At 38.3% G+C, this 19,673-nt stretch overlaps 1 protein-coding gene across 4 annotated transcripts in view; it reads right to left on the reverse strand.

The window, feature by feature from the left end:
• The window catches only part of LOC141440477 (cell adhesion molecule Dscam2-like), a 140,844-nt gene extending 126,007 nt beyond the window's left edge, over positions 1–14,837 (reverse strand). For all 4 annotated transcript variants that reach the window (XM_074104997.1, XM_074104995.1, XM_074104996.1 and 1 more), the window contains exons 1-2: positions 14,715–14,837; positions 2,059–2,120 (exon numbers count right to left, since the gene is read on the reverse strand). In XM_074104997.1, the coding sequence (XP_073961098.1) occupies positions 2,059–2,107 (49 nt within the window). In that variant the 5' untranslated portion in view covers positions 2,108–2,120; positions 14,715–14,837. The remainder of the gene's footprint in view (positions 1–2,058; positions 2,121–14,714) is intronic.
• Between the last annotated feature and the right edge of the window lie 4,836 nt (positions 14,838–19,673).

Genomic DNA, 19,673 nt, shown 5'->3' on the forward strand with positions numbered 1-19,673 from the left:
TGTGGAAGATACTCCACCAAGAAGAGTATAACTCTTAAGTAGAAGAAGAAGAAATTAAAATTCCGTGTTATTACAAACAGCGAATACACGCTTGTCGAAGTGAGTAGGTAGGTGATAACATAGCATGAAGAACAGATGGCCGTTGTACCTAGTAACTAGACGTTTGAAAAAGTAGCAAAAAACGAGTACTTACTGCCTTTTCGAAACGTAACGTTTTTGGCATCCTGTTTCATTTCGCAACTTTTCATTTCGCAACCTCTAAAACTGTAAATATTTCAGGATTTATTTCAGGGCCATCGTGTAGAACCCTTTAGGTTAGGTTAGGTTAGTTTCATAAAAAATCCTAAAATATTTACAGTTTCAGAAATATTAAACAGTTGGGAAATGAAAAGTTGCGAAATGAAACAGGTTGCCAAACGTTTTTCGCCGAAACATTAGTAAACCAGCAAAAAAAACACACACACACACACACACACACACACACACACACACACACACATATTCCAAAAGTCAAATTCGTTTAAAGCTTGTTCGCCAGAAAGAAATATTTTTTTCATTCACAATAAAAGGTATATTAGGTACAATAAAATTAAATAAGCTAAAACTATAATAAATCTAAAGATGGACCCTGCGGCATGGTACCAAAGATGCTGGCAGCATTTCCCCGCTGGATCGCAAGACTGATGCGAGGAAACTGCCCGCTCTTCGGTCTCCTGTGGTATCTCTGAGTCACTTTGATAGATTTTTGAAGAGACTCAGAGCGCCAGGGCCCCACGGACCAAGGGTCTCGACGCCGAATGGTACAAAATCATATTCACCACTGTATTTTCCTGCTTTGGCAATTTCTGCCATCTCTGCTGCCATTTTTGCATTTATAACGTGGAGAACGGGATCGAATCAGAAATGAGGAGATAAGTAGAAGAACGAGGGTCACCGACATAGCCAAGCGAAATAGCTCGTTGAAGTGGCAATGGGCGGGCCATATAGCACGGAGAACAGATGGCCGTTGGGGCCGAAAAGTTCTCGAGTAGAGACCGCGGGTCGGCAAGCGCAGCGTAGGACGTCCACCAACGAGATGGACGGATGACCTGTTTAAAGCTGCGGGTTCATGGTGGATGCAGGCCGCTGCCAACTGAAGCGACTGGAGGTCTATGAGGAAAGCCAATGTCCAACAGTGGACGTCCTATGGCTGAGATGATGATGATGATGAATATAAGTTAGAATTAGAACTAACTCTATTGCTCGTAATATTTGTTTTGTTACTGCTGATCAACAGTTACAGTGAAATTTCATTTCGATAAACAAATGTAAACAATATAATTTCAAGGTTTAACAAAACAGCAGTGGTTTCGTTCGTTATAAATACAAACACAAAATAACACGTTCATTTGAAATCAGACTTTGTAATTAACATTTATGTTAATGATCATACATTTTGCAGAGCATTTTAGACTTTTGTATGTTTTAAATTTGACATGTTATTTGAATCATAATTGGGTAGTTTCGTGGTAACTTATAATATTATTATTAGAAAATATTGGACATGTATTTTTTGTCAATCAAAAAAAAAATTTTTTTGTTTAAAAAAACATTTTTAATACAAGCTTATTTTGCAGACTGTACTTTCTGTTGACTGTACTTGTTTTAGTTGTAATGTCACCAAAACTACATTTGAATACCAAATGCCATTAACCGTTGAAGAGCTGCACCCCCCCCCCCCACCCCCCTGGAAATTGTATCCTACAATATATCCCGTTTACCTATGAAGCAGGATCCCTTGCGGGTGTTTGCCCTTTACATATACCTTGCGTTTCATGTAGGTGTCTTTGTGTAGTATGTATGACAAAACAAGCGCGGGCGATCTGACCTAAAAAATCTGCCTTGCCCCCCCCCCTAGGCCAGAAACCGGGTATCCCCCTGGGTCCCATTGTCACCAAGTCAGGTTCTGATGAACTCTGATGTTAGGAAAATCAAAGGAGCTCTTCAAATTGAAGTTATACATCAAAGATGCAGCAGCTTAGAAGAGATTTATAATGAGTTTTAATAGTAGGCACTTACTTGCATTGACGAATATCACAGCAAGCGTAATAATCCAGATGTTTTTCATTTTGATGAACAATCTGAAACAAAAACAAATTTCAATTCTAGAACAATTCTAATTCTAATTCTAATGCAGTAATTATAATTTCTAATAATAATTATAATTTAAGACAGCCGGTGAAATTACTGGCACTTAATTAATAATTACCTATTTAGTTTATATCAAATGCAACGAAGTTCACACGAATTGATATTTGTCACTACTTATCCTCACTTGACACTATCTATTGCTTGTTCAACATAACGCAATGAGTTTCTTAGTAAATAGGCATTATAGGCTAGTATTCTTAGTAGACTTAGGCTTCTTCATCATACACATACTCGTATGTACTGAAATAAAAATGAATTGCCGCATATTATAGGTATTATGAATTTCTCAACTATAATGTCTGACTGTACTTTCGTCTGTAAAAAAACCGAATTGGTTCTATCTATAATAAGTAAAAATAAGCATTCGGAAAATTAAGAATGTTAAACTTTTCAAAAACATCGTGAGGAAACCTGCACAATCCTGCGAAGCGATTCAATGGTGCGTGCGAAGTTCCCGATCCGCACTGGGCCCGCGTGGGAACTATGGCCCAAGCCCTCTATTCTGAGTGGAGGCCTGTGCCCAGTAGTGGGACGTATATAGGCTGGGATGATGATGATGATGAAACTTTTCATAAAGAAGAATTCGTCCCAATTATAATTTACAAAATTTCACACGTGGAAAATTAAGGATTAGAAAGTAATCGCCGACAGGCCAGGATGTATAGTAACCCTATTGTAGAGTCACAAAACACAACGCAGCCAACTTTGAGTTTTAATCAAGCCGAAACTCGAAACAAACAACGCCCTAAATATGTCATCGGGAGTGCAACCAGTTTAATCAATCTACACTGTTTTTTTTGTGTAGAGCAGGGACGTCCACCTCCAAGCTTTTATTTCCACCCAGTTTATAAGCCATGTAGTCTGTGCCAGGTTTTAGATTAGAACGGACGCATCACTTTCCGTGGGTATTGTAAAAGGCGACTAAGGGATTTAGTGAGAGTGGACAGCATCCATAATTAAAAAAAATAAAAAAAAATATCACGGGACAATTCACACCAATTGACCTAGTCCCAAAGTAAGCTTAGCAAAGCTTGTGTTATGGGTACTAAGCAACGGATAAATATAATTATATAGATATAGATACATACTTAAATACATATTAAACACCCAAGACCCGAGAACAAACATTCGTATTTTTCATACAAATATCTGCCCCGACACGGGAATCGAACCCGGGACCTCAAGCTTCGTAGTCAGGTTCTCTAACCACTAGGCCATCTGGTCGTCTAAATCACTTATCATTTATGTGGAAGAAATTTACTGTAACCACTTGCTGGCTGCAGTACGAATGGGCCGGCTCGACCGGGTTATTACCACACTCCCACATAATACTGTATTTATGATGATATAATGGTATACTTAGTACTTTGCTACTGTGTTTCGTACGGTGAGTGAGAGATCCGGAGGCCCAACTCCCTTCCCCCTTTCACCCCTCCTCCCTCCCCCATTAGCCCACTTTTAGGCAAACGCAGTTTTAGTGTGTGGAACTTTTTGGTCTTCACCCATCCGCAGTCCTAATAATGGTGTAGGTGTCCATGGGCGGCGATGATCACTTACCATCAGGTGACCCGCATGCTCGTTTGATATAAAAAAAAACATCATATCAGCCGTAGGACGTCCACTGTTGGACATAGAGGCCTCCCCCATAGACCTCCAGTTGCTTCGGTTGGAAGCGACCTGCACCGTGAAACCGCATTACGCAATACCTATTTGTTTTAATTCTCTTCTGGTGCATAGTGTGTGAAATCAACAAGTAAATATCGACAAGTTGTTATAAACTACTAATGTTTTCGGAAACACCATCATTGCCAAGAAGAAACTTGGCAAAAATACATTGTTGCATAACAAAATATATATTTGATTACAATTTACTTGACTACGGAAGCTAACATAACACATTAATTAAAAATTACATAAGCATGGGGTCCCTTAGTTAAGACCCTAAGGGGTTGTTTCACCATCCATTGATTAGTGTTAGGTGACGGTTAAATGTGATGCCGTCTCTATTTGTTTTGTTCGAATAGACGGAGACGGAATCACATTTAACCGTCAGTTAACACTAATCAATGGATGGTGATACAGCCCCTGAGTCTAAACATCTTAACTATGTATTATCTACGAGTTCTGTCGAACCAACTGAATCGTGACCCATCGTAGAAAAAAATCATAGTGACATCTTATTACTTGACAAGTGAATTCATTTTGATACTTACTGTGAGAATACAAACTGAATACAAACATGGATGCACAGAAAAACCAGAACAAGAGTCCAGCGCTGGGAATCGAACCCAGGTCCTCAGCATTCCGCTTAAGTAGCGTAGTAGAAAAAAGCAACCTGAGATATGTGTGCATAGGAGAAATTCGTATCTGTACTCCTGTCCAGTGGTAAAGTAGGGGTATGGCACGCAGCACGGAATGCTGAGAGGACTTGGGTTTGATTCCTAGCGTTGGTCTCTTTTTCTGGTTTTTCTGTGCATCCATGTCTCAGTTTGTATTTTCCATATGGTTTTAGGGAATGACCGTAAAAGTAACAAATTTTGAGTTGAAATAAAAAATACAAAAAGACTTCAAATAACCAATCATAACTTCCTGTGAGAGCGTTCTACACGTTGAGTCCGGAATCTAATGTTTCGACTGTACGTTTTTCGACTGTACGTTTAGTGGACGTGTAAAAGGCTTCTACGGTAAAAAAAATGATTTGGAGATGTATAAAGTCTCTAAATGTCGAAGCCGGGTAAAAAAGTCGCTATGTATAACCGGTGGATGTGCTGAAAGCGCAAACCTTTCGTTAGTATTATACCTACATAGTATAGTGTAACATTTACGCTGAAATCGAGCGTAATATATTCATGAGCGTCGATCCTACATTGTTTTATTACGTTTTCACGACCACTTGTTTGTGATATGTCGTTTTATGCTTCGTTTTATACATAAATAAATGTTATTCGTATGACATTGGTTTTTAACGTAACGTATTTCTTACAGCTGATATTTTGTGCTTTTGCGTAAATACGTAATTCTCGTTTATGTACGGATTTGGCGAAAAAAGGGTGTCATTTTCAATGGTTGATTTACATTTATTTAAAATAAAAAATATTGGATTTTGTTTTGTTATGAGATATACATTGTGATTGTATACTCAGCGGCACATATACTGCCTCATACCGGCCGTGGCCAGTCATATGAACAAATAATTAAAACATAGATCATACTCGTCAAACTGAACAACATTAGTTCAGCGGTTTTTTTTTAAATAGTTAATTTTTTAATTTTTATTACAGTTTTAAGTTTACTCGAAGAAGCAATGTAAAGCAAAATGCTTGATGTTTGTAGCGTGACAGGCGACATCAGTTGTATTCTGGGATAATAGCGTACATTGATAGCAGTATTTAATTTGTATGAAAAAAGGAAGATTCAAAGAATGTTTTGCAGGTGGCAGGACCTTGTGCAAGGTCCACCCGGTTTGTTACCACCATCTTGCTCGCTAATCCTGCCGTGAAGAGGCAGTGCTTGCACTGTTGTCTTTCGGCGTGGAGGGTAAGACAGCCGGTGAAATTACTGGCACTTGAGGTATCCAATCTTAGGCCTCTAGGTTGGCAACGCATCTGCAATACCCCTGGTGTTGCAGATGTTTATGGGCGGTGGTGATCTCATACCATCAGGAGACCCACTTGATCGTGTGCCATCCAGTCGAAAAAAAAACTCCATACAAAATTTATTAGTCAGTTTTGTGACGGTCCATACAACATGTAAGTATGGTTAATGCATCACAAAACTGACAATTTAAAGTGGGACACTTTTTTATTGCTTAAATCGATAGTGCTTGTGATTCTCAGTAGAAATAACCCAAAATTTGTTACGTTTTAAAAAAAGTACAGGGTACACTTTTTTCTGAAAATGCCCAAATAACACTGATTAAATTATAAACTGATTTAATCCAGAAGTAAGCAAAACTTGACTGTGTTATGGGTACTAGGGTAACGGACAAACATACTTAAATACTTATCAAAAACCGAAGATTCGAGAACAAGCATTAGTTAAAAATATTTCTTATACAAATTATCCCCCGGCCGGGGATCAAACCCGGCACCTCAAGCTTTGTAGTAGTAAGATTCTCTAACCACTGGGCTATCCAGTCTTCCATAGATATATCACTAAACCTTCACATCCCTAGTGCATTATGTGTGGACCACAATAATTCAAGCTGAGATTACACAATGAACACGTTAAGTTATACACCGACCTAATTTCATAGTCCCCTGGACATCGTTATATCCCATATAGTCTAGCATTTCCCGCTATAAATCATACTGCACATATATTAAGCGAGGCCAATAATTTCCCGAGGGATGTACCGTGAAATTCCGTTAACGCAATGATCCTCTTTTGTCTTCTGTTAACGCTATTTTATGATTTGTGTCTCCATAAAGTTCATTGTTTTGAAATTTCGCGAATTTCTATCATAGTTTTTTTTTTAATATAACTATTATAAAAGTTTTTGACCATCTTCCCTTATATGTAAAAATGCTTGAAGGGACAAAATTCAAAGCCGAGCTTAAAAAGTGGCTGATAGATAGGGTATTTTACAATTTAAATGAGTTCTTCAGAGATACTTAATTATGAATTTATGATGATATTTTGCTATAATATTGTTTTCCCTGCAAGAAATTGTCATTATTATTATGTGTAGTTTAAGTTATATCTGAACATATTGTACGCCCGAAACGGGTAACTGTTGATACTTTGTACTCCATGTCGACTTTGTACACTCCTCACAGTTTATGCAATAAATATTTCTATTTATATTTCTATAACAGAAGTAGGCTTGGGTTTTAACACAAACAGGACTAAAATGTGACAAAACTAATTATTTAAATTGCCTTAACGTTTCAACCACATTTCAGCGGCTCTGTCGTCACGAGAAGATTTTTACAATAAAATATGTCAACTAATTTTTTTAAAATGTCGTGAATGGGAGTTGATACAATATAATACAATACAATGACTTTTAATTAAATACCTCAAATATAATAAGCAGCACAGAAAATATTAACTTGTTCTCCGTGCATATCTATTTTACATAACCAGCAGGGCTACTACGAAACTCGAAACTCGAAGTTCATGTCGTGCGATCCCTCTGACACTTATACTATTTAATACGAGAGCGAGAGGGACGGTACGATACGAACTTCGAGTTTCGAGTTTCGTAGTAGCCCTGCCTCACTGGAAGGGGCACGAAACAGTTACCTACATCACACTAACTTAATTTTAATCAATCGATACAATTTTGAGTTAGGTATTTATTTTAATTTATTGTCATTATATTTTAATATATTGAATTTGATTTGTTTAAATTATAATTCAATGTATTTCTATTATTTAACTTTGTAACTCACTTACATACCATATAAAGTCTGATCCTCTTAGAAAAAAAAACCGGCCAAGTGCGAGTCGGACTCGCACACCGAGGGTTCCGTATAAATATTTTTGTTATATGATGTAACAAAAAAATCACGGTTTCTCGCAATTTTTCCTTTATCTGTGCTATAACGTTGCTTCGTACCAAATTTCTAGATTCTGAGTTCACGGGAAGTACCCTGTAGGTTTTGATTCCCTTGCGAGTTTCGAAAATTTGCGGAAATTTGCGGCATAAACGGCTGTCTCTTTTGATTGCGTTGGCTTAGAAGTTTGATTTTTTTACAGCTCCAAGTGACAGTAGACTAAAGTATTTGATATAAATTTCAGCTTGATACCTCCACGCGTTCCTGAGAAAAATGGTCTTGACAGACGGATGGACGGACAACAAAGTGATCCTATAAGGGTTCCGTTTTTTCCTCGGTACAGAACCCTAAAAACAATAATTGAAAAGAATATCAAAGTATTTGGACTGTTGCTGACCCACATCACAGTGACGGGCTGGATAATAACTCTTAAGTCCATATTGTTTTCAAGTGATATAATATCTGTTTAGAGTTGCTTAGGAGAGACAAGAAAACCCTCAGATATTCGAGTTTATCCTACTAATAGTGTCATTGCTTGTAATTAAATTGTTACTAATGTAAAGCAATATTTCCTTTATCTGTGCTATAATTGTTACTAATGTAAGCAATATTTCCTTTATCTGTACTAAAAGACGTTGCTTCGTACCAATTTCAAGATTCTGAGTTCACGAGAAGTACCCTGTATGTTAAAAGGACCAGATGGCCTAGTGGTTACAGAACCTGACTACGAAGCTTGAGGTCCCGGGTTCGATTCCCGTCTCGGGGCAGATATTTGTATGAAAAATTCGTATGTTTCTTCTCGGGTCATGGGTGTTTAATACGTACTTAAGTATATATCTATCTATATCTGTTTAATATTTATTTAACAACTATACATAAAATAACATAAAACATATGAAATTAACAGTTAAAGAGAAGACAAAAATATTAATTATAATATTTTATATCAAATTTCGTGTTAATCCTGACACTGCTAGTGCGTCAAAACTAACTGTCAAAATTTGACCCAACAAAAACCAAAACAACAAACACTTGCTTCGTACATTCAAAATCTACACTCTAAAAACATAAACCGCTATATATCCGATACACGCTTTGTCATATTTATTTAAGGTTAACGATTTTTCTTTCCATTTTCCGCTTAAGCCCTTTGATGGCCAATAAAGTTACAGAACCTTTATCACATTGTTACAAAAATACTTATAAAGAGCTTATAAGATGAGGTATTGTGGAAGAATAAACGGTTTTTTTTTAAATCAAAATACAGGGAAATCGGTCTAGGAATATATACATCGTCATCATCCAAAGGTTTTGATTTTACACATACACAAACATCACGTAGTCGGAGACTCTGCGCTCGAAGTTGTTGACGACTATGTATACCTGGGACAAACGGTCCAGTTAGGTAGGTCCAACTTTGAGAAAGAGATCACTCGTCGAATCCGACTCGGCTGGGCAGCGTTCGGGAAGCTTCGCAGTGTATTTTCGTCCAAATTACCGCAGTGTTTGAAGTCAAAAGTCTTTGACCAGTGAGTGTTACCAGTGATGACATACGGATCTGAGACGTGGGCGCTAACGATGGGCCTCATGAGAAAACTCAAAGTCACTCAGAGGAGGGCTATGGAGAGGGCTATGCTCGGGGTTTCTCTGCGGGGTAGAATTAGAAATGATGATATCCGTAGTAGAACTAAGGTTACCGACATAGCCCGAAGAATTGCGAAACTAAAGTAGCAGTGGGCGGGGCACATTGCTCGCAGGACTGATGGCCGATGGGGTCAGAAGGTTCTCGAATGGCGTCCGCGGACCGGGAGACGAGCTGTCGGTAGGCCTCCAACAAGATGGAGCGACGACTTGGTTAAGATCGCGGGATCGCGGTGGATGCGGAAAGACAAGACCGGTCTGAGTGGAGAGCCTTGGGGGAGGTCTATGTCCAGCAGTGGACGTCTTTCGGCTGACATGATGATGATGATGACAAACATCACGCCTGTGTTTCCAATGGGGTAGGCAGAGCACACGAAACGTTACCGCTTCGGAGCCACTTCTAGCAATTTAAGGTTTTAAGTTTGACAAAAACGGTACAAATAGTGACGGGCTTTGATTTCCATTGCTATTGTATGTTGGTACGCGTAGTATATGTATTGTGTAATTATTATATGTACGGTCGAACAAATTGAATCATGAACCAGGGTAGAACCTTTTCATAATCAATTTCACTATGATTTCCTTGACAAAAGTATGAGATGTCAACATGACGTTAGTAGCACAAAGGTTCCATCTTGGATCATGATTCAATTTGATCGACTCTAACTACCTATGTATTTAAAAATAGTAATAATATTTATATTTATTATAATACTGCAGATTTTTTGTTTCCGCTGCCTTCTCTTGACATACATAATTTAGAACCCCCTCTACCCTCCTCTACCGCCTCTACCCGAGGCGTTCATATAGCGACCCGAGGCGGTACGGCGAGGGTGGATAGACACGTCGAGGGAAAAATGGGTTTAATGCTCGAGATTTACACAGCTTTTCACTTAGATTACGAGGAAATGCAATAACAACAGTGGAAACAATTCTTTCACTGTCTATGTACCTTTTATTTTTCATGAATTATTATATGATTATATTTTTTACCAGTATTGATTTATTATGATTGATTTGATTGATTTTTAGTTACATATAATTTAAAAAATATAAAAAATATATGTAGAAACTTTTTTGTTTGTGGCTATTGACACCTGATTACCTTGGTCTTAGACGAAGATTTTATTTTATGCACTAGTGCATAAAAAGTTATTTTATGTCGCCTAGATCCAGCATAAACACGAACTTTACGAGCATGAGAAGTGAAAAGAATATTTGTATTGTATTTGTACTGTATCTTCATCTCAAGGAACTTGTCCATACATGAATGGGCTCCACAGAAGAACCTTTTTGGTGTGCTTTCGTTTCACCTTTTAATTTAGTTTTACTTTTAGTTTTATTACTATAAGGTGGTGGTGATAGAACCAAATAAATTTTACTTCTTTATTGCGTTCTCATCTCCGGGCTATATGCGTCCCACTGCTGGGCACTAGCCTTTCGGAATAAGAAGGCTTGGGATGTATATCCCACGCGGACCAAGCGCGGATGGGAAACTTCACACGTACCACTAAAGTGCTTCGTATTTTTTTGTGTTTCCTCGCAAACATTTCGTTCACCGTAAATCTCATGGATAATTTAATGTAATTTCGGAAATTAATTTTAAAAACTCAAATGTGCAAGCCCGGGTTTGAACCCACGACTGTTTGAGAGGCGATAGGTCAAATCACTAGGTTATCACGGCTTCATAAAGTTAGTCATCATCATTATCAGTTGTAGGATATTCAATATGCACTGTTGGACATAGGGGTCTATATAAACATTACAGATATTCATATAAAAAATTCGTAACTTATTTTTTTGCATAACAACGTTTCGTTGAATGATTGAAATGCCGAAAATTGTTTGGTCGAAATTGTTTTTCATAATATTTCTTGTCGAAAAATTGTTTAGTATAATATTTGTATATAACATTGTTTTGTCGAATGTATTATAGATATAAATTGTTATTGCGAATATTGTTACCACTCATTTTGAATTTAACGTCTCTGAGGCAAAGGCGAGGACGGCGCCTAGTTAAGAAGCGAAAGCGCCTTGACACAATACTAACCTAACCTATAGTTGAGCAATCACGATACCGGGGTTTTCTTTATCGCGGGGGGGCGGAGCCCCCCGAGCCTTCATTGTGGGGAGCTTTGCCCCCCGAGCCTCCATTGTGCCCCCCCCTTCTCCTTTTGCTGTTTTGCTTATTCAAGTATCAAATATTCATTCTGTTCATTCTTTTTTAGGACATTGAATATTAGACTAAATAATAATTAGATCTAACAATATTATGGATTTAGCATTTTAGTAATAAAATTTTTAGACTAAACAATTATAGGCCAAAAGTGCTTTAGGAAAAAAATATGTATGCAAAAACAATCATTATGCAAAAATAGAAGTACGTGCCATTACAATATTATACCAAACAATTTCTACCAAAAGATTTTAGGAAAAAAAAATTTAGACCTTGCGAAGGGCACCCGGACATATGCCTCCCCTTAGACCTCCAGTTGCTTCGTTTGGAAGCGGCCTGCAGGCACCGTAACCCGTGGCTTTAACCAGGTCATCCGTCCATCTCGTTGGACGTCCTACGCTGTGCTCGCCGATCCGCGGTCTCCATTTGAAAACTTTTTAGTCCCAAGGAGTTCATAAAGTTGCGGAACCGTTATTGCATAACAAAAATACTTATAAAGAGCTTATAAGATGAGATATTGTGGGTGGAGGAATATACGTTTTGTTATTAAATGACATGGAATGAACCGGTTTCAGCAGGGCTACTACGAAACTCGAAACTCGAAGTTCGTGTGGTGCGGTCCCTCTGACACTTATACTATTTAATACGAGAGCGAGAGGGACGGTGCGATACGAACTTCGAGTTTCGAGTTTCGTAGTAGCCCTGCAGTATATATTGCTCCAGCATAATCGCTGAGTTTTCTTTTGTGTTTCTGAAGTAACAGAATAAATAAGATATTGAATGATTCAGCTAATGCTTCTTTTTATGGTTTTAGTATTACTTAGACTTTTTCTAGGGTTCCGTCAAAAAGAAAAAACCGGCCATGTGCAAGTAACACTCGCCCACTGGATGGTTCCGTATAAAATTGTAGGTATCTATGAGTATTCAATTCGCAGACCCTTGTATGACATTATTGGATTATTTTAGATTGGCTGCTGACAAAGCCAGATAGTCAAAAAAAGTTTTTCAGAACTTTCTTAGTTTTTGTGCTTTTTTTTTTTTTTTTTATACGACTGGATGGCAAACGAGCAAGTGGTCTCCTGATGGTAAGAGATCACCACCGCCCATAAACATCTGCAAACCAGGGGAATTGCAGATGCGTTGCCAACCTAGAGGCCTAAGATGGGATACCTCAAGTGCCAGTAATTTCACCGGCTGTCTTACTCTCCACGCCGAAACACAACAGTGCAAGCACTGCTGCTTCACGGCAGGATTAGCGAGCAAGATGGTGGTAGCAATCCGGGCGGACCTTGCACAAGGTCCTACCACCTGCTGTCATTATATACTTTAACTAGCTTTTGCCCGCGGCTTCGCCCACGTGGAATTCGGTTATCGCGCGCTGTTCCGTCGGGAACTGCATTTTTTCGAGATAAAAAGTACCCTATGTCACTCTCTGACCCATAAACTATCTCTATGCCAAAAATCAAGTCGATCTATCGCTCCATTTCGACGTTAAAGACGGACAAACATACAAACACACACACTTTCACATTTATAATATTAGTATGGATTCTGAGCTTTTAGGACTGGTTCAAAGCCTCTGCTGATCAAAGACCTCGCCCTTCATCGTCATCATCATCGGCCTATCTTAGTCCACTGCTGGACATAGGCCTCTCCTAATCCACTGAGCACGATCCTCGGCCGCTCTCATCCAGTTCTTGCCAGCCACCTTGCGAAGACCATCGCACCACTCTTGTCTGAGGGCGTCCCACGCCACGCTCCCCCTCCCCCATAGAACCTCCCCCTTAGAACGCCACAATGAACGACGATTCACCACTTGCACCCACTGGTTGTCCGCAACTCTCGTGATGTTGTCAGTCCACTTAATGGGAGGCCTGCCAACACTATTGGTAGTACTCCTATAGGTTTTGATTTCCCGGCAATTTGTACGAAAACACCTTATTAGGGTTCCGTAGTCAACTAGGAACTAGTTTCACCATGTCTGTCCGTCTGTCTGTCTGTCTGACCGCGGGTAAGCTAAGAGACCGTTATTACTAGAAAGCTGTAATTTGACATGAATATACATATCAGTCACGCCGACAAAGTGGTTCAATAAAAAAAGTAAATACATTTTTTTGGGTACCTCTCATAGACGTAAAGCTGGGGTGTTTTTTTTTCTCGACTAACCCTATTTTGTGGGGTATCATTAGATAGGTCTTTTAAAACCATTTTTAATAAGAAAAAAAATCTATTCAGTGATCTGTTTGCAAAATATACAACTTTAAAGTGCAAATTTTCATTAAAATCGAGCGTCCCCCCCCTCTAAAATCTAAACTGTTGGGTGGAAACTTTTTCAGAATGGTAGTAAATATATCAAATTTACAAGGAAAATTATAGCGCCTAAGATTGGTTAAGAATTATTGGTAGTGTAAGGGGCTGTTTCACCATCCATTGATAAGTGTTAACTGCCGGTTAGGTGTGATGCCGTCTCTATTTATTTTGTTCAAATAGACGGAGACGGCATCACATTTAACCGTCGGTTAACGCTAATCAATGGATGGTGAAACAGCCCCTATGAGTAAATAGCAGGTATAAAATATACCTAAACTTGGAAAATTCAGTACACAATACGAAATCCTTGGAAAAATATTATTTGTTTTTTTCGTAATGGCTACGGAACCCTATCCTGGGCGTGTACGACACGCTCTTGGCCGATTCTTTTAAATTACCAGAGCTTTCGGAAAGACCATCATAACTCAATAAATCATCATCATCATCATCCCAGCCTATATACGTCCCACTGCTGGGCACAGGCCTCCTCTCAGAACAAGAGGGCTTGGGCTATAGTTCCCACGCGGGCCCAGTGCGGATTGGGAACTTCACACGCACCATTGATTTGCTTCGCAGGTTTGTGCAGGTTTCCTCACGATGTTTTCCTTCACCGCAAAGCTCGTGGTAAATTTCAAATGTAATTCCGCACATGAATTTGGAAAACTCAGAGGTGCGAGCCGGGGTTTGAACCCACAACCCTCTGATTGAGAGGCGATAGGTCAAACCACTAGGCCACCACGGCTACAACTCAATAAATAAACTGCTGGCTGTCTAACTCAATAAATAAATTATTATTATTATTATTATAACTTAAACTTAAATAACTTTATTTCTATTCTAGCCCCAATTTTCCAGCTTTATACATTTTTTTGACTACGCACGTCCCTACTACTCACCTTGGCTTAAAACCACAGTAGCCGTACCAAAATCCAATGCCACGAAAAATTAAAAACAAAACAAAACTGTCACGAAAGATTTTCCCGCCAACGGTTCGAAATCGGAAACGCGACCGCTCTCAGCCGTTGCTAGCGCGTCACTGGCCGGTTAGAACTATAGCTCTACATTCGAATTTTGAAAACACCGACCACGTAACGTTTGGCTCGCACCACAGAATAATAAATTTGGGTAGATCTGATTTTCGATACCGCTCTCTCACGCTCGGGGAGGCGGGCGTTTTGCGTAGATAGCACCGTTTGTCAAAGTAAATTGTCGTGTTTGGTGATATTGATAACGTGATAGATGTTATTTGGCTTTTATTTTGTGTATTCTCTGAGAAAATATTCTTTTTTTCTCTGAGTAAGTAGGAAAGGATGGTACCAGTTTGCTTGAGTGTGTTAGTGAGCTATACGTATGGGTTATGTTGTGTGCAAACAGCGTTGAAGTAATGAGGGCTATCGCGAATGAATTCGCCGCTAGAGGCGCTAGTGTAGCGTGAGGTCTCTGAAATGTCAAATCTCATAGTTTTTGGGTGAGCTACGCGGGTTTATTTAAAATAAGAATTTTTTTGTGAATATTTTGCATAACCTGAAACTAATTATGGCAATTATGCATTACGGGGCAATGAATGTCTGTGTTTTGAGACAGTTTTGTCTTTCGGAAACTTTTGTCCTGTCTTTTTTTCCGAACAAAACGGGACTAAGCAACACTGTGGTTGCTGGATATTTTTATGGTACGGTTTTAAAGTGTTTTAAATATGATTTTAATCTAAACTTTGTTTTAACGCCCGTAATAACAGACTCTGAAAGCCACACTTAAAAACCTCACGCAACAGTGCGCCATCTAGTGAGACAAAAAACGATAGCCCTCATTAAGTTATACTGCTTATAGCAAAAGTAATTTTCTGTTAGAGACATAATCAGCTCTAGTTTAAAATTGTACTTTTTTACACAATTGATCATTTTGAGTTTGATTTTGACGGAGAAAAAGATATTGGAATTTTGTGTTTTGAAATGTCTGCTTTGTTGTATGAAAAAAGTCACAAAAATGACTCTTTAAATATTAAGACACTTTTTAACGAAAACCTTGTACTCGTGATTATGGCGTTCAAGTACCCCCCATTTATTTGAAACATGTCGTGTAGATGTGTTAAGAATAATTATTGAAAATCGTATATTTTTTAACCTTCCTGAAACAAACAAAATGTTTAAAATCTGATGCTAGTTAAATACATTTTCAACAAAACGTGGGCAAGTGTAAGTCGGACTTGCAAATTATCGTAATAGTTACCGTACTTCACGTGGCGTTGCGTATTTGAGTTGCGCTATTGGCATCTCTATCGCTCACGCTACAAATGATATAGTGCATCTCTTTCACACATGCAAATATTTCAGTGAACATGCCAAGTAAAGTGCCAATATAAGCAAAATGTATGCAGTATGCATTGTATATATACAATGTAATATATTCGTTGGTTACTAGCCTCAAAATCCTCATCCGTAAATTAGCTGTTACCTAATACGGTTGTTGAGATACAGATCAGTGACAGTCATACAGACAAACAGCGTGGCGACTCTTCCTTTCTTTCTTTCTGGTATGGGAACCTAAAGAAGAAAACTAAATTAAAAATTAAAAAACAGTTATCATCACAATAAAATATTACAATTAAAAAATATATTTTATTGAAAATAAAAAACCTCTATAATGTTGATTAAATACTGAACTCTAAATTACCTTTACATTAACTGTGGAAACTTTTAATAGAGTTTAAGCCCAGAGGAGAAATTTGGAATCGGCTAGAAATTTGAAGACAAATATTTCCACTTTAGGATTACTTTAAAGTCGACTTTAATGTTAGACTCAGCAGTATTAATAATATTATTATAATTTAAATTAAATTCAAAAATGGCCAGGTGACCTGGCTTCGTAGGTTTATTTACTTTTTAACCCCCGACGCAAAAAGAGGGGTGTTATAAGTTTGACCGCTATGTGTGTCTATCTGTGGCACCGTAGCTCTTAAACAGGTGGACCGATTTGAATGCGTTTTTCTATTAGATAGCAGGTTTTTTAGCAATGGTTCTTAGACATGTTTCATCAAAATCGGTTCAGCCGTTTTTGAGATATTGAACTTTAAAGTGACAAAGTCGGGGGCTTTCCGACTTTCTGTTGGTTAGTTTAATTGGCAGATGAAAGTCCGGCATAGTGTCTGGGTCCTTCCTTCTCAGTCGTCCATAATGGATTTTTCCCGACTGCACGCCACCATTTCCTAAGCACCTCATGTTATTAAAAAACACCGGCCAAAATTGAACTCGCGTGGAGAGGGTTCCGTACAATTGCTAAGTCAAATATTTTCCTCTATTTTTTTCTAGTGCTTTTGAAATTAATACAAAATATCACATTTGAAATCCTCACAGAAACACGCGAGTTAATTACTACTAGCGCTATCTAGTGGTGTTTTAGTGAACTATTTTCCGTAAGTGAACGTATTATATTGAGTTTACCACTTTATTTTTAATTGATAGAATTCTTATAGGTTTTTGTGCTACGAGCACATAAGTCTTATGTGCTCGTAGTTTTTGTGTACTCTGCAAGCAATGAATAATTCTAGGCTCGGTAGTTTTGGAGATCAGGAGGGAATGGTCAATTTTCGTCTTAAGTCGTAAGGTATCCAAAACTTTTTTTTAATTGCCTCATTTTCCCCCGAGTGACCCTTATTTTAAAAAAATATTGATTTACTTTGCACATCTGTGTTTGGGTCACAAGATTAGCTACACCATCCTACCAAATTTCACTTGATACGGTCCAGTAGATTCGGAGCAAATTGGCTGTGACAGACAGACAGCCGCACGAGTGATCCAAATAAGGGTTCCGTTTTTTTTTTGTACAGAACACTCAAAACTAAAACAAGTAAACAAATGCAAGGAGCTAGTGTCTTTGAATCTTAAAGCGGCTTAACCCAAAAACAATAACTAGTGGGATATTTTATTCATGTCTATAATCGCAGTAACTTGGCTTTCATTTGCTGCTACGCTTCTTGCTACGCCGTAGTAGTTTCGTAGCGCTACACTCGCTCGTAGCACCATGTAGGCAGTGTGGTTTTAACAAAATTATGTTTTTAGCGCTTTAACTGCAATTTTTTTTACAGCATCCATTAGTAATACAATTTTATTATAAAACTAGCTTTTGCCCGCGGCTTCGCCAGCGTGGAATTCGGTTATCGCACGCTGTTCCCTCGGGAACTGTGCATTTTCCAGGATAAAAAGTAGCCTATGTCACTCTCTGGCCCATAAACTATTCCTATGCCAAAAATCACGTCGATCCGTCGCTCCGTTTTGAAGTGAAAGAAGGACAAGCATATAAACACACAAACACACACTTTCGCATTTATAATGGACTAGCTTATGCCCGCGGCTTCGCTCTCGTAGAATTCGGTTATCGCGCGCTGTTCCCTCGGGAACTGTGCATTTTCCGGGATAAAAAGTAGCCTATGTCACTCTCTGGCCCATAAACTATCCCAATGCCAAAAATCACGTCGATCCGTCGCTCCGTTTCGTAGTGAAAGAACATACAAACACACACGTTCGCGTTTATAATATTAGTATGGATGGATTCCAATGTAACCTCTTCTTGGCCTTTGTGTATACGTCCCACTGCAAGTACAGGCTTCCTCTCAGAATGAAAGAGAGCCGTAGTTCCGACGAGGGCCCAAAACGGATTGGTAACTTAACACTTGACAATGATAGTCTGAAGTCCTTCCGAAAGCGATGGTAGTTTTAAAAAGTAGTCGTAACTTGTAAGGGACTTTTTTTGATCTACTCACAGAATAAACTTTTTGATTTTTTGATCTTTCAAAGCAAAAAGACACCAATATAGTTAGTTAATCTACATCTCTGAGCGTTGCAGTTAAAGGAATATATAGAATGCGGAACAGAATGTATACCGGTTGTGGCCTGTAATACGAGCAAATAGTTAAAACATAGATCATCCTCGTCTAATTGAACAACATTTTTAGTTCAGCGACTTTTAAAAATAATTAGTTTTTTTCGATTTATATTACAATTAAGTTTATTCGAAGAAGCAATGTAAAGAAAAAAGGTTGATGATTGTAGCGTGACAGGCGACGTCAGTTGTATTCTAGGATGACATACATTGATTGCTGCATTCTGTATTAAATTTGTATGAAAAAAGGAAAATCTAAAGACTGTTGTTTAGTTTGACGAGTGCGATCTATGTTTTAATTATTTTATCATATTACAGGCCATACCCGTTACACCTAAATCTGATTAACACCGCACCAAGTTTCAACCTACTTTAGTTTAGGCAATTTACTTTACCGCAATTATCCTCGGACAGCCAGCGACACAACTTTTGATTCCTAATTCATGAAAACATTAAGAACTTTGCTTCAAACTTAAATTGACTTCCCTTGTACAAAAAACAAAGCACGATTTTCCTTCAAAAAACCTCCCAAAATTCCAAGCGAGCTTTGACTGGCGTTTCAATAAAGCGGTTTTTCTGGTAATTATAAATTTGCCCGACTGTAAGTATAACTTGGTTATTTATATAACATTGAATGGCATTGACAAATATTCTTTAGGCGAATTTGTAAATTTTGACGTTAGACACTGCCTCGGGACATAGAACGTTTGACTGACATCTGGAAATATTGTGAAGGAGGGATTCGAACTTGGGAATAATTTATTCCCTCATCAATAAATAATAATAGTAATTTATTTCGTTTTAAACTTTCGTGATTTTCACTCATAATCAAAGTACCACCGACGGGACATTTCACGCTAATACACACGAGTAATATTTACCTCGACGTTTCGGTAACATTACAGTGGACGTGGGCACGACTAGACAGTAGGAGTCTATGGAGTTGGTGGTATTTTGATTCATAACTTATTTCCTTTAAA

The sequence above is a fragment of the Choristoneura fumiferana genome, chromosome 22 (assembly GCF_025370935.1).
Source record: "Choristoneura fumiferana chromosome 22, NRCan_CFum_1, whole genome shotgun sequence".
NCBI classification, from domain to species: Eukaryota; Metazoa; Arthropoda; class Insecta; order Lepidoptera; family Tortricidae; genus Choristoneura; species Choristoneura fumiferana.